At 42.8% G+C, this 14108-nt stretch overlaps 1 protein-coding gene across 6 annotated transcripts in view; it reads left to right on the plus strand.

Annotated features, from left to right (window-relative positions):
* cald1a (caldesmon 1a) overlaps window positions 1-14108 on the plus strand; it is a 163437-nt gene that overhangs the window by 131388 nt on the left and 17941 nt on the right. For 3 of the 6 annotated variants that reach the window (XM_054800083.1, XM_054800086.1, XM_054800084.1), the window contains 2 exons: window positions 5304-5419; window positions 12308-12445. In XM_054800083.1, the coding sequence (XP_054656058.1) occupies window positions 5304-5419; window positions 12308-12445 (254 nt within the window). Of the gene's footprint in view, window positions 1-5029; window positions 5132-5303; window positions 5420-12307; window positions 12446-14108 lie in introns of those variants that run through there. The other 3 variants (XM_054800085.1, XM_054800088.1, XM_054800087.1) reach the window with 2 other exon arrangements.

Consider the following 14108-nt stretch of genomic DNA (forward strand, 5'->3'; position numbering starts at 1 on the left):
TGTATTGATTCATGCATGAAATGTTTTGTCATTAGCCACATGTCTCTCAATAACTCATAAATATAATGGTTTGGTGTATTCTTAGTGACACAAGCACAGATAACAACATGTGTGAAAAGGCACAATCAGCATATACATCATCCTGCCAATGCATAGGGTGGCCTTTAAGTAGAAGGCGGAGAGTGCTTGATGACAAATGAAGTCCTGAGAGGCACAGGCAGATATGGAAAGAACGCAATAGCTCGGCCTTTCCCTTCCAAATAAAACCTCTGACGAATTCATGAATTCGCATCCCCAAATCCCAAATCCCGGCACCATAAATGTGTTTATGCCGCATGCGAGAACGGGAGACGCATAGCAGAGACAACCACAAGCCCTCCGAGCGGCGTTCCAAGCAGACTACTGTGGGCACTGATGGGAATCACACGTGCGTCTGTAATATTCCAGAAAAGCACCTCTGCATCAGTGGTTTGGTTCAAACGAACTCTGGTTACTTTGATCAAGTTCGAGACCAAGACCGGTTGCAAGTGGACTCTGATGCAGTTCACTTGTTCCATGAAGCAAAGACAGTGACCGGTGATAAAATGACAGCAAAAAGCATGCACAAATATGTAAGACAAAATGCATAAGTATATTTTATAAGCTTTTAGTGAAACCTGAGATGGTAAAATAGCAGAATATAAGGCATTTTGGTTTGGAATGTTTTGAGTTACGTCATGTAATGTGTCATGAAAACTGTCCAATCAGGAGTCATGACAAAAATACTAGTGTGAACGCTTGAGCAAACCGCACCAAGTACATTGTGACGGAGTGGCTCCGTCATCGGCTGCCGGTGACACACACAAACGCACACGTGGCACCACATGCTTGCATACACCTCTACCCCGGTTCCCGCGAACACTAACACCGAGGGTGCGCACTCTGTGTTTCTGCCTGTCTCATTTTACTTCCATAGCACTCATTTGTGGTTCCAACAAAAAAACATAAACATTCAAACCTACCGTGCAATGTTCGCAGCATCCAGAGTCAAACATACTGTAGCACACGTAGCACACACCAGAGACCTTATAACGCATCCTCACTTTTACAACAATGGTATTTAGATGGATATACTTTTGTTAAATTTGAGCAAATTGTGGCTACAGCAGATGAATTGAGTGTTTTGTGTTGTTTGGTTAATTGATGGGTTTGTGGGTTTTTTCTTGCCCTGTTGGGATGGGCCTATAGGGAGGCCTTTTCCAACCATTCGGGGTGGGAGTAGGTTGGTGAGTTGAGTGTGGAGTAGGTTGGAAATGCATTGCATGATACTACGAGAAGGTAGTGTTGAGCCTGAAGCACAGTAGATGAAGTACTGTTGTTTCATCACTGTAAATATTTTTGTAAATACAGTTAAACCTGTCTTAGCGGCTACCTTTATAGAACGGCCACCTGCCTATAGCAGCCACTGAAAAATCCCCCGCAGCAAATTTACATGTTATAGACCCTGTGTATAGCAGTCACCTGTCCAACGCAGCCAGCGGCCACCCATTTTGTCTCCCTTGGTCAATATCTGACTGCATATAGCGGCCAAATTACCGACTCAAGTAGAAGCTTCATGCACGAAAAAGTTTTGTTTTTCAATCAATGAAGCCTTCGTGTGTAGACTTTAATTACTGAGTCCTGGCTCAGTCACAATCATTCACAAGATCCACACAAACTGTCAGTTGTTCCACATAAAAAAGACATCTTCTTTTGAGCTTGCTATTTCCTGGTCAAACATGTAACTTTAAGAGCATTTGCACCAAAACATTACCGCAAAGTAGACTGGGAACAGGACGTGCTCCCAGCGACGCTACAATAAAAAAAAAAAAACATACGCTAGCATGCATGCGGCAGCGGGAGCAAAACTGAGTTCGGTTGTACTTAATTGAAGTATTTTAGAATGTACTCACGTTATTTTTCATCAATCCTCATCCACAAATCCATCAAAGTCCTCATCTTCTGTATTCGACACAAAAACTGTTAACTGTTAACTTTTCAGTGTTATTCAGCTCCGAAGCAAAGAAGGAAACTTCTCCTGTTGCTTCTGCCAACTTTATTTATTGAACGCGGCCACCAGACAGCAGCTCAGAACACACACACATCTCTCAGCATCGTCTCTGCTTGCCCACAAGGCAAAGGTTAAACAAGCCCCACTACATAGCTGTCCCGGCAATGCCTGTAAGAAATGACACCGTTTATTTCCTGGTGTGCACTGGTCAATACTGTAATGCCGCTTGTTGTGGGGAAGGAGAGACTCATGTCGCCGATGCACTTTAATCGCATTATTAACAGCGGAGAACACTGCAGGACTTTACATCCACGCCAACATAAACACACTTCCCAACTCTCTCGAAACTCACAGCTAGCACTGAGCTTAGCTCTCCTGCTCGGGACGCCCACCGTCACTTCCCGTCACTTCCTGATGAACTAAAGCTGTAAAAAGTAAAATATTAAAAACAAGCGTAAGACATTACTAGCACAGCTTTGTTCTGTGGGTCGTGGATATATACTGTCAGTTAATATTAAGCCTCTAGCTTCCTTTTAGTAAGTAAAAACCTTGGCTATGATTGCACTACATTGTCATGTAGACCTACAAAGTACACTTGGAAGAACAAGAGGTGAATAAATGTATTGCAACTGATGTGAAACTGATGAGGGGTAGGATTAAATAAGCTTTGCTTCTTCCTACTCCTTTTTGGACATGCAAAATTGTGAATTGTACTATGTGATGTGCTACCACTTTTGCAGACTCCCTCTAGTGGCCGCTATAGACAAGTTTGACTGTACTTAGCATTTGCAGTTTCTGGACATTTTCACTTTTTGTACACTTTTCTGGAGATCACAATAAACATTGTAAAAGTTATTTTTTTGACTCGGCCATTGTTTTTCCTCACTGTTCTGAGGGGCTTGCAGTAGAACCCTGCGACGTACATTTTTAGTCCAGACCAGAGTACTGAACCACAAGTGTGAACGCAGCCAAATATTTTTAGTTTAAGTACAGTTTTCTTATCCTTCTTTGCCCCAAGTCGACGACTCTCAGGAGACTGTAATATGCCTGCAGAAAACGTTTACACAACTCAAACGGTCTCAGGAGCCTCTGCCAAAACAGCTGTTCATCTTCACCGCCTACAGCCACGCAGTCGGCCTATCACTCTGCTTATTCCCCTCCTCTTTCTCCCCCGTCTGACTGCACAAGCAATATGTGCTGTAAGATGGCCTTATAACCATCAAATGACAAAATGGTGCGCATTAACAGTGCATCTGAGCCTATAAACCTCCACTGTAGCGGTCAGGGGGTGCTGTCATTACCTGCCACTGCAAAATACCTCCACGGACACAGAAGTCGGGCTTTGTTCCAGCGCTCACATTTCAGGATGACTGGAATACCTTTCTTCACCTGTACACCTGCTCCATCCATAAAGGCCTCCTCTATTCTTCTACTGCCTCCTTTTTACTAAGAGCTTGCAGCATATAGGCTATGTTCTATTATTAGTCATGCGAACACCTGGCAAGTAAAAAAACAAACAAAAAAAGCAGTGCTCAACAAGATTTTCATGCCCCCTTTATGCAACATACCACTGGCGAAAGAGACGTTTTAACTGGTAATTTGAAGGCTCTTTCAAGTCCAAAAACACAGCTTAAATGAGCGCATTCCTCACATAGCTCTGCAGACATAATGTCAAGATGAATGTGAGGAGGGGGAGGGGGTGCTCTTGCAAGAATTTAGTCGGATTTGTGCAACAAAATAGCACAAAAAAGCCTGTGCTATATTTCTCTGACAAATACACCACATGGTGGCACCGTCATTAAACTCCCACAGCTCGGATTGACTTGAAACTTGTCACACGGCTTGATGCGCTCTACAAACACGCGCTGTAACTTTGTGTTTTGGCACGGGTGGGACTAATTGTTCATTGACCAATTGCCTAATGTTTATTAAACTTTGATGATAACTGTGACACATTTGTAACAGTAGTACTTTGTATGCTGTGTATTTATTCGCCAATAACTTTGCAACAAAGCATTTTCCACATCCAAGTTCGTCCATCAGAGGTCAAATGCTTTGCAGATTATAACTGGCGACTTAATGAAAGGACAAAGACATGATCAGGGTGTGTTATTGTAATAGCTTTTGCAATGGGAAGTCATATTTTGGTAAATGTCACTGTAGGGGAGGCGGTGGCAAAGACGGGAAAGACAGACAGGAGTGGAGAAGCTTTCTCTCCCTTTGCCTTTGTTAGCTTGTGCTAAAAGTATGGGTGGTCCCTCTAGTGGGATACACCATTTTACACGCATGCACATCTTTTTTTTGTTAATGCAAGCTAGAGGCGTCCTCCTGGCTCCTTTGCTTCTGGGCTCTTTTCATCCTGCATTTATTCAATATATGCATTTTTAGTTAATCATGGTTTAAGTACATATTCATATCGGATGTGTTGATCATCCTCATTTCTTACTGTTAACTTGGTAACATTCTACAATAGGTGTCTCTGCAATGTAAAAGAAGAGTGGTGGTGTTGGAGGCCTTGTCACTTGTAGTTAGTGCTCTCATCGCCCTTTAATTACGCTCGCATGAGTAGCAAGTGCTAATTGGCCCTCGCTAAGAGCATTTACGGTAGTAATTGTTGAGAAATATCAGCATGTCATTGTGTTTGGGGATGAGACTGGAACATACAGCCATGGCTTATTACTGAAGTTGGAGGGTTGCAGAGGTGTTGCTGAATTAACGTTCTTTACGTTTGGTTACAATGGCAATGACAAAAAACGCCTAACTGGTTGTTAGGGTTATGAATTGTTAGAGCTTGTTGGTGCATCTTTTTAGATTAGAAAAGGGGATAAGAAATGGCAGCAGGCAGAAGAAGACACCGGGCAGAAGAAGACACCGGAAGTGAGGCTCAAGAGTGAGTTTTTCTGGGTAAACAACACAGGAAGCTGTAGCGGTGGAGATAGGGAAGGAAGGAGGAGGCGGGAGGAGGAGGGAGGTCATTGCAGGATAGAAGGAGGGACAAGAAGCAAGGAGAGGATGGGGGCAGGCATTTTTTTAGGCTGCACTCTGGGAGAGGACTTAGAAGACGTTATATGAATGTTTTGAGGGGAAAGACGCTTATTTGAGGTAAAACACTTCCTTTTCGAGTGTGTTCTTCCAAAGCATGCGCCGCCTTAATGAGACTTTGTTTTATTCTGGATGGTGGTTGAGCAGGGATCATAGATGGGACGAGCTGTGTGGTCCAGAATGCTCTTAACATCCTGTCTGTCCATTTTTCTTCTCAACACTTATTGTCCAGATGATCATGTTTGATGATGTCATCTCCCAGGGTGCAACTATGGAGGAAATGGACTTTGAGCGGCGCCGGGAGCTGAGGAGGCAGAAACGGGAGGAGATGCGTCTGGAGGCTGAACGGTAAGACCCTTTTTGGTTGACCTTTTCCTCGCGGTGTTGCTGGATTGGACCTGTCATTTAGGATTTTAGTAGAGAATTCCTTGCTGTATGTTGTGGAACGAAGCTCTCCTCGTCAGATGTTGATGCCAATTTGGAAGACCCAGCGTTGCTCTTAAAGCTCAAGGCCTCCTTGAGGTCTTTTTAAAAGCTTACTTTGGCAAACATCGTCTCCCCCCCCCAAAGCCTGGGCTTATAGAAGCAAGGTTGATAAGCAATCAGATAAGCATTGTGATGACCTTTAAGTGGGAACGCTCAATCATGCCCTCTCTGCTCTCCTTCCAATTTTCTCCCCCAGATATGGAGGCCCGCTGAAATCCCTTTGATTCAATGGAAGAAATTGATTAAACTAAAGCCCCATTCCAACAAGTGATGGAGTGGTAACGTGCCAAGCGTAGGCATAAAAGATTGTAAGCTTTTTTTTTTTTAATCGTGAGAACAATGTGCCAAGGCCTTTCATAGCACTTTTTTATATAAAAGTTTCCTCATCGGTGCTGCAGCCTTTCCACTTAGGAAGAGTTTGATAAGGATGCAGATAGCAGCCAAGGTCACTTGCCTCAATTCTAAGACCGGGGAGGTGTCCAAAGTCCACGCCGCAGCTCTCTTTTGTTGGCCCTCAGCATATTGTATTCTATAAAATAAATAAACCAACCATATGATGTATTATTAACTGTTACGCTATATTATGTATTGCTTTGTCACCTATAAAACAAGACTAAGGCCCTGTCCAACACAGGAATGTTCCTGAGAATTTTTTTTGGCAGGTGGAAAAAATTTGCGTCCACACTGTGCCGGATTAGTAAATACTTGCATCCAGACGGGAACGGATGGGTGAAAATGATGTAATAAACAAGGCACACCTGCATGTGGCGCTGTGAACAGACCTCCACGTGACACACCAAACCATAGAAGAAGAAAGAACACATGCACATAATTCCGTCATCTTCCGCTTGGAAATATTCAGATAGGCTTGTTGTCAAAGCTTACTTCTGGTCACTTGACGGCAACAGGGTGGCGGTGGGTCGGTGACGTCATCAATAATGTAATGCTCTAATGATGTTAAAAACCATATTTAGAAAAACAGGTTTTCTATGCTCCAATTATGAAAATATTTTAATTATAACGAAAGAATCACAATAAAAGAGGGATTACTGTACATACATAAAATTCAAGCATAATTTGTTTTATAATGCTATTAAAACCTTTGCCTCTACAGGCAATGTTCTAAGCCACATTTTAACATCCCTAACTGTCGTGCAAGTTTAAAAAGAGGTTAGACACTATATGATAAAACAAACATCAGTAAAAGCACTCACCCTTTGACCGACATGTCCTTGATAGGGAACAGGAAGGTTTTTGCATAAATTCTTTCACCTAGAGCCCATTTATGGATGTTATTGCAATGAATTATCTTCAGTAAATTCTGTTTGAACTCTTGGTTTTGTTTTACTTTTGAAGCAGAATGTTGCATGAAGAATGTTGCATTCATTCATCTTCTTACCTAGTGAGCTACAAAAGATGGACAAATGATCAAAAACACATCTGCAAATAATAAACATTGTGTCAGTCAAGGAGAGTATCATGATTTTTTGATAACTGTCTGACTGCATCACATTTCTTGGGGCCAAAAAACACATTTTCAGTATGGATAATAAGGAATGCAATACATTATTGTCCTTTATGTTCCCAAGCTAAAGTTAGGAAAAACAAGCCAGAAAATGGAAAAAAGCCCAAAAAGAGACCAAACTGGACGGTTTGGATTGTAGTAAACTTCATATTCTGTCTTGGCAGAACAAGCTCCAGTAATAACCGAGCTGGCAGGTGATGTGTCATTCCTGTTATTGATTAAAAAAAAAAAAAAATCACATCTCCGCGTTGCTTCCATTTCGGTCAATATATCAAAACACTCAATATTTACACGACCTCCCTTGGTTGGACTAGTCAAAACCACATGTTGTAAGGTTGTGTGCGACGTTTGAGTTGCCTCCATTCCGGTGTGTTTGGATCGGCATCCGATGATGGAGCGTTGACAAAGACCATTCACTTTTCTGGAGCCAAGCTTTTTGCTGTTCTGTCTTCTGTCAAGTTGTAAGAACACTATGGCCAGTCACTAATGCTACAAAATCCCTAGAAATATGAGTCACCTCGCCGTCTGTCCGTAGATGAGCTTGATCTCCTGGTCTTGGACAATTGTGTGTACGTTATACCTATGATGTCATTCTTCGGGTCACCACTAAAACCACAACTGCAGCACATGGCCTCGTCTTGAGGATGACATGTTGAAATTCATGTTTCCCTCAATGAACCACAGCTCCTCAGTGCTGGCAGCACTCACACAGCCCAGACCATGACGCTACCACCACGAGGCTTGACGCAATTATGTTGGTGCTCACTTGTGTTGCCAGTTATTTAGACAATAATGGCTGTGTGTTGTCATTTTCAGTGGATGCGTGGTTCGAATATCACTCCCTCACTATATCGTGGTTTTTCATTCACAATTAATGAATGGTTACTGTTTCATGGTTGAATATGGCCTATTATTAGTCCAAAAATATTGAAAGTGAAGTTATATGTAGTATTCTGGTCACTAGGCATCAGTGATGTTATGAGACATGTTAGATTACATTACCCTTCACACTGCATGGAGACTGGCTACTGAGCCAGCAGAGCTGTGCAGACATGCCATGATTGAGATTGAATGAAAAAAAAAGGTTCTCCTCTCATTCCGTGTGGAAGTGGTATGTTTTTGGCTCCTTTGTCCTTCTTCCCCTTTGAAACATTTTTTTTAACTTTGGAAAAATTTGGAGAGGCTAACTAGTTAGCTCAGTAGCTTGCTATGCTAGTGGCAGCCGTCTGTTATGTCCCTGCAGTGATCCCGTAGCCTGTGCAATGTCATTTAGTGTAAAAGTGACTTTTGGATGTTATAATGAACACAATGCATTGTCTGTTTTCCTCGTCTCTCGCCTCCAAACGGGCAGGAAGAGGTTTCACTCTGTGCATTGTTTTCAGCACCTTGGCATGTTTGTTCCATAGAACAACAGCATGAACGGAGTGAGCCCTTTTGTCAGTCATACAGTCTTTGTCTTGGTGGTAGAGGCGGGGCCGGTAGCATACACACAGTGCGTGCAGAGTCTAACATAGTAAAATGATATTTGTAGATTGCAGTATATTGTAATGTATTTTAGACTTTTTCATTCTACTTTTCTTGAAAGTAATGTCAAAATCTCGTCACGTGTCGTTCTCAAAGACCCAATCTCATGTATCGCCTCGTCTCTTGAACTGACACACCGACTGACTACTCTAATGTATATTAGCTTCTGTGGTATCTCTATACTGTAATAAAATGCCGAAATATGAGGGATGTACTCACTTTAGTGAGATATTGTAGCCAGTCTCCAAAAGATTCATTTCACCTGTCTCCAAAGGCAGATGTGTAATTTTCCCAGGTGATGCAGAAGAAAGAAGCTAAAATGGGTCTTTTGTAATGCTGCAGCAGTTGGATTTATCTAAATATTGACAAATTGCTTATCCAGTAGATGGATACACAGAGTTAAATATTTCACGTTGAGGCTAACATATTAAAGCGCCATTAAGTATAAAGTGCCATGCCAGATGTTAATTTTAGAAGAAGAAGAAAAGCCCTTTTTCTTCACTCTCCTTTTTTGGACATTTTTTGTTTTCCCTCATTTATCACCATCCCATGGCGCTGTCTCACTCTTTTTTTTTACTGGACATTCCACCTATTGTCCTCATCCTCTTCATCTCCTTTTCCCACCCTCTGTAATCCCCACCTTTAGCTTGTGATCTCATGCTTCCATTTTAATCTGCAGCCTTTCTCTCTCTCTGCAAACACGCCCTGGTCACACCACTCCTTTCCTCTTCCTCGACCCGTTCTCCTCATCCTCATCCTCTTCCTCTTCCTCTTCTTTCACAACTGCCCTTCCACCTGTTGAGCACAGGAAACACCCATCATCTGTGTATGACCCCCGTGCAGATGGGGGGCACGTCCATATATGGTTTGCTTCATTCTGACATAGGAAGTATTATGCCTTAACCTTTGATTTACACACTTATTAAGATCTGCATTAAAATTCTATGCGTTTTTACTCTTGTAAAGCTGAACAGTTTGTGTAAAGCTGTTAAGTGGTTTTTGCGTAATCCTGCTAGCTACACAAAAAACGGTGATTAAATAAAAGCTCCTCGGTGGAGGTAATACATTCAAAAAAGGGACAGAAGGGTGGGTGAGAGATTTCGAGGCTTGTGGTTCTTTGGGTCGGAAATAGTCCAGGGAGTCCAGCGTGGGAATGGGTCAGCATTTCTGACAGCACAAGCCCCACCCTCCCTTTTTTTCCCAAGTAGGGGTGAAAGTCTCCCAAATGGTTTTTGCTCACATATCTGAGATACTTTGCTGTAAGGAAAATATTTAGACATACTAGTCCCCGAAGAGGCGCTCTCATGGCAACGCTTGTGCGCAACTTTGGCTTGCTTTACTACGCAAAAGTGTGAGGATAAAATTAAACTTGAGCACCGAATTCCTGTTTGGTGTAAATCATTTGCAGGTTTTTTTTGCAGTGTGACTACCAAAGAAAAGTGTAAGCTTAAGCAGTGCAGGAAAAAGGCGTCGCTCACGATGAAATCAGCAGATAAGTCCGTTTTTCCATTATCATACACACCTCTAACCTTTCTCATTTTTCATTTCTCTCCCCTCCTCCTTCCAAGAGTCTCTGATGCTGGCGGAGTTTGGGGCCTAAGCAAGGAAAAGAGGATATTAAACCAGAGCTTGTGTGTGTGTGCGTGTGTGTGTACTAGTATGATGGACAGGAATGCTAATTCAGCTTTTAGAAGTTTGTTCTCCTCTCCTACCGAGAAATCTTTAACCCCGGGATTTGTCACCGCCCGCCGCCAAGGACTCTTTTCTTCCATTTTTAACTATTTTCCCTCTTCATCGTGACATTTGGTTGCCATTTTCTAGGACAGCACACAGTCCTCTAGGGAGTTTAAGCAGTCGTGTTGCCACTGGGAGACAACATAACCAAGTGCATTTTAGGGTGCGTTCACATGTGTCAGGTTTGGTTCGGTTAAAAGGAACTTGTTGTGGTTCCTTTGGTAAAGTGCGAACGCTATCATCCAAACTCTGCTGTTCCCTAAATGGGTGTCGAGCCGCTTGCGAGTGATGCGGCCCAATTGTGACCTCTAAGCAGGCCGGAGACATGGACCAGTGTTAAAATGACAGCAAATGGGATGCAAAAAGGACATATGTAAGAGAAAATGTGTTGGAAGTGCTGTCTCTCTGCTTCTCTTCCCTCTGTGTGTGTGTGTGACAACTAGGGGTAGGTGTCGTTTGAATTTGAACAAGTCCGGTTGTGATTTCGGTTCCTAACGATGCCCGATTCTGATGCTTTTAAGAGGCGGGGTCATAAAAGTTTGCATGGTTTCAATGACGGCACTAACCAGAGTTCTTTTCGAATGAAATGTCTGAACTTCCACATTAATTTTTGAATGATATGAACTTTTTTGTGAACTTTACTATGAATTTATCACAGATCAATTTTCACAGGAGTACACTTTCACAAAAGACATTTACTTTTGAAAGCACTCTGCTGTTTCTACACCATGAATTTGGAGATGTTTATTCATGTTGGTTGCACTCCCTACTTAGCGTGATATCATTGTGTTGCAAATGCCTCTTTTTTTTATGAAGTTAAGCCAGACTTTGTAGCCGCTTCTTCTTTGTCGGTGTTTGCGGCTGTTTGTTCTGGTTGGGGGACAGGGAATCGAAACTACGAACTGAAACGAAATCCCGGTTTGCTCGGGACTCGATGCCCAGCCGTAGTGACGACTCTGTAATATGTTGGAAGCTTTTTTTCAAATCAAAGCTGGTAAAAAATAGCTAAATATAAAAATAACAGTGGCGGGCAGCGTATTTGGTACTCGGGCCTTGAGTGCGTAAGTGACGTGAGCCTGCATTCCTGATTCTGAAGGCCCTGGTCAGATTGCATTGATTTGGCAACACATAGAAGCTGAAATCCGATCGGACAAACAGGTCTGTAACATACACGTACACTACTGGAAGCAGTGCAGCTAAGACACAAACTGCCAAGTAAAGATAATAGACTGTTGGGAATAAATGAATATGTACAATTTTGCTGGCCTTGCTGGACCTGACTGCACTCCACTGAAAAATAACCTACGTATTCAACCTAGAAGAAAAGAAACCAGAAGAAGGTATTCTGGTTTGGAATATTTGAGGTACGTATGGGTTACATATGAATTACATATGTATGTAGCTCCTTTGTATTTTGATGGTGGTTTGGTGTGGAAGAACGTAGATGTCGTTAACTGTGACATCACATATTCTCTTCTGGAATGGACAAAAAGTCCCACAGACGCATTCCAAAAAAGAGAAGACATGCGGCGACTACTTCCCAATACTTTGCTCCAATTGAAGAGTGATTGTTGGTGATGTCATCATCCCGCAGGTCATGCTTGGGTGTTAACAGATTTGTCTCTGTTTTGACAACGTTCCTCATAGGAAGGGGAAGAAAAGGGGGGAGAAGGGAGTAGAGGGGGAAGCCTGTTGTTGATGGTGAGCCACAAAAGCCTCACGTAAACCCAAAGCGGCTTTAGCTCGGCTCACCACTCATATGTTGCAATTAACATGTAACGGCACGCTTGGCTGCCCCGGCTCAAAGGCAAAGGTAGCCTGGCCGTGTGCTCAGCGGAAAGGTCAGTCGGGCTGACGCAGATCAGGATGGTATGGATGTCAGGTGGCCGTAAAAACAGAGCTTTGGATGTATCGTCTGTCTAGGAAAACCCTTTAGTCAACTGCTTTATAGACTCCTCTTCCTCCAGGTTGTCAAAGAACGACGATGATGAAGAGGAGGCGGCCCGCGAGAGGAGGCGCCGGGCCCGCCAGGAGAGACTGAGGGGCAGAGAAGCCGAGGAGCCGAGCGGCCAGCCTGACAGTCTGGTCATGACCAACAGCCACAGGTGACACTCCAGTATTTACGGAACACACAGCCATTATTATCTAAATAACTGACAACACGAGTGTATTTCCCTCTTTGAGACCGTAGCTCCTCCCGTGCCAGCAGCACTCATGCAACCCAGACCATGATGCTACCACCACCATGCTTGACTGGAGGCAAGACAGTTTAGAAACAAATAAGTGTGTTTAATCATTTTCAGTGGATAGGATATCTACAGTATGCTGCTATACAAGCTGTACACTGACTACTCAATTTTTTGTTGTCTGGTATTGTCCACTGAGAGGATACAATAGAACGGTTGCTGAGGTACTGTAGCCATCTCATAGTTCGTATGACAAGCCTGTGCAACAAAGAGTCTCTCTTGTGTGAGGAAGGAATGTCAAACTGAGAATTTACCAGTTTTACAAACAAAAATCAGTGCTGTAGTTGCAGCAGCTCATTAAAATTCTGGGGGAAAAGGATGTTTGTTGTGGTACAGCCATGCATGACGCTAGGCTAGGATAACCGTCTAAACAGCAGCCGTGCTTGTTTATCGTCATAGCAACATAGCTGCAAACGTCATATTCATGTGGAACGCAGCAATGGAAGCAACACAGGTCTCTTCAGTGGTTTCCTCTTGTGTGTCCTGCAGCTGTCGGGCAACAAGAGAGTCAGAAGAGCAGGATGCTGACACACAACCTCGCCCTGACCAGCTGCTAGGCTGATAGTCTTTTCTTTTTTTTTTTTTTTTTTTTTTTTTTTTTTTTTGGTTGTCTGTTGCAGCTATCTTCAAGAAAATTCATCCTTTCCATTCTGGGATCCAGTATTCGTTTTTTTCTGATTTATTTTCAGTGCAGTTTATTTTCAAACATTTCTGTGGCGACGACCTGACTGCAGAGCCAAAGGCTGACAGTTTGGCTGGATGAACAGGTCCGCACCACAGACATGTCTCCTCCTGGCTCCCCCAACTTTGATTTCTTCAGCAGCATTTTTATATTGTTGTGAGAGGTGTTTGTGTATTTAAAAGGCTTCTATTTGGGGTAGTAATTTACTTATTGTGTCGGTTCTCACAGTGCAGTGTGTAGAGAGGCGTCACCAACTCGCCATCAAATCTTCAGCTATAAAGACATCATGATGCTTATTTTCAATGATTTATTCATGAAATCATTTATTTTAATTATTTAACTAATTAGTTTGAAATATATACATTTTTTCATCATCGAGGGGAGTCAGTTGAGGGGGCACAGATGTCCAGATGCCTCCCTGCTGAGGTGTCCCGGGAACGGCCAGCCGGGAGAAGGCCCCGGGGCAGGCCTAGGACACGCTGGAGGGATTATGTCTTATGAACTGGAAGAGGTGGCTGAGGACCGGGAAGTCTAGACTTCCCTACTGAGACTGCTGTCCCCAAGAACCAATTGTAAGGATTGAAAAAGTGGATCATTTACTGGCAAATTAGGGAAAATCTGCAATATTTCTTCACAAATTTAGGAAATGTCAGGAAAACTTTTGATACACGTGCCCGTTATTTATGGATTAAAATGTGGTTTTTTGGGATCAGTTGAGAAAAATTGGCACTATTTCCTGACAAATGTAGGCAAATATTAGGAAAACTTTTGGAAAAATGTGCATTATTTATTAAAAATATCAGATTTAGGGAAAAAAAATGCCTATTTGTGGATAAAATG

Source organism: Dunckerocampus dactyliophorus, chromosome 15 (assembly GCF_027744805.1).
Source record: "Dunckerocampus dactyliophorus isolate RoL2022-P2 chromosome 15, RoL_Ddac_1.1, whole genome shotgun sequence".
In the NCBI taxonomy this organism is placed as follows: domain Eukaryota; kingdom Metazoa; phylum Chordata; class Actinopteri; order Syngnathiformes; family Syngnathidae; genus Dunckerocampus; species Dunckerocampus dactyliophorus.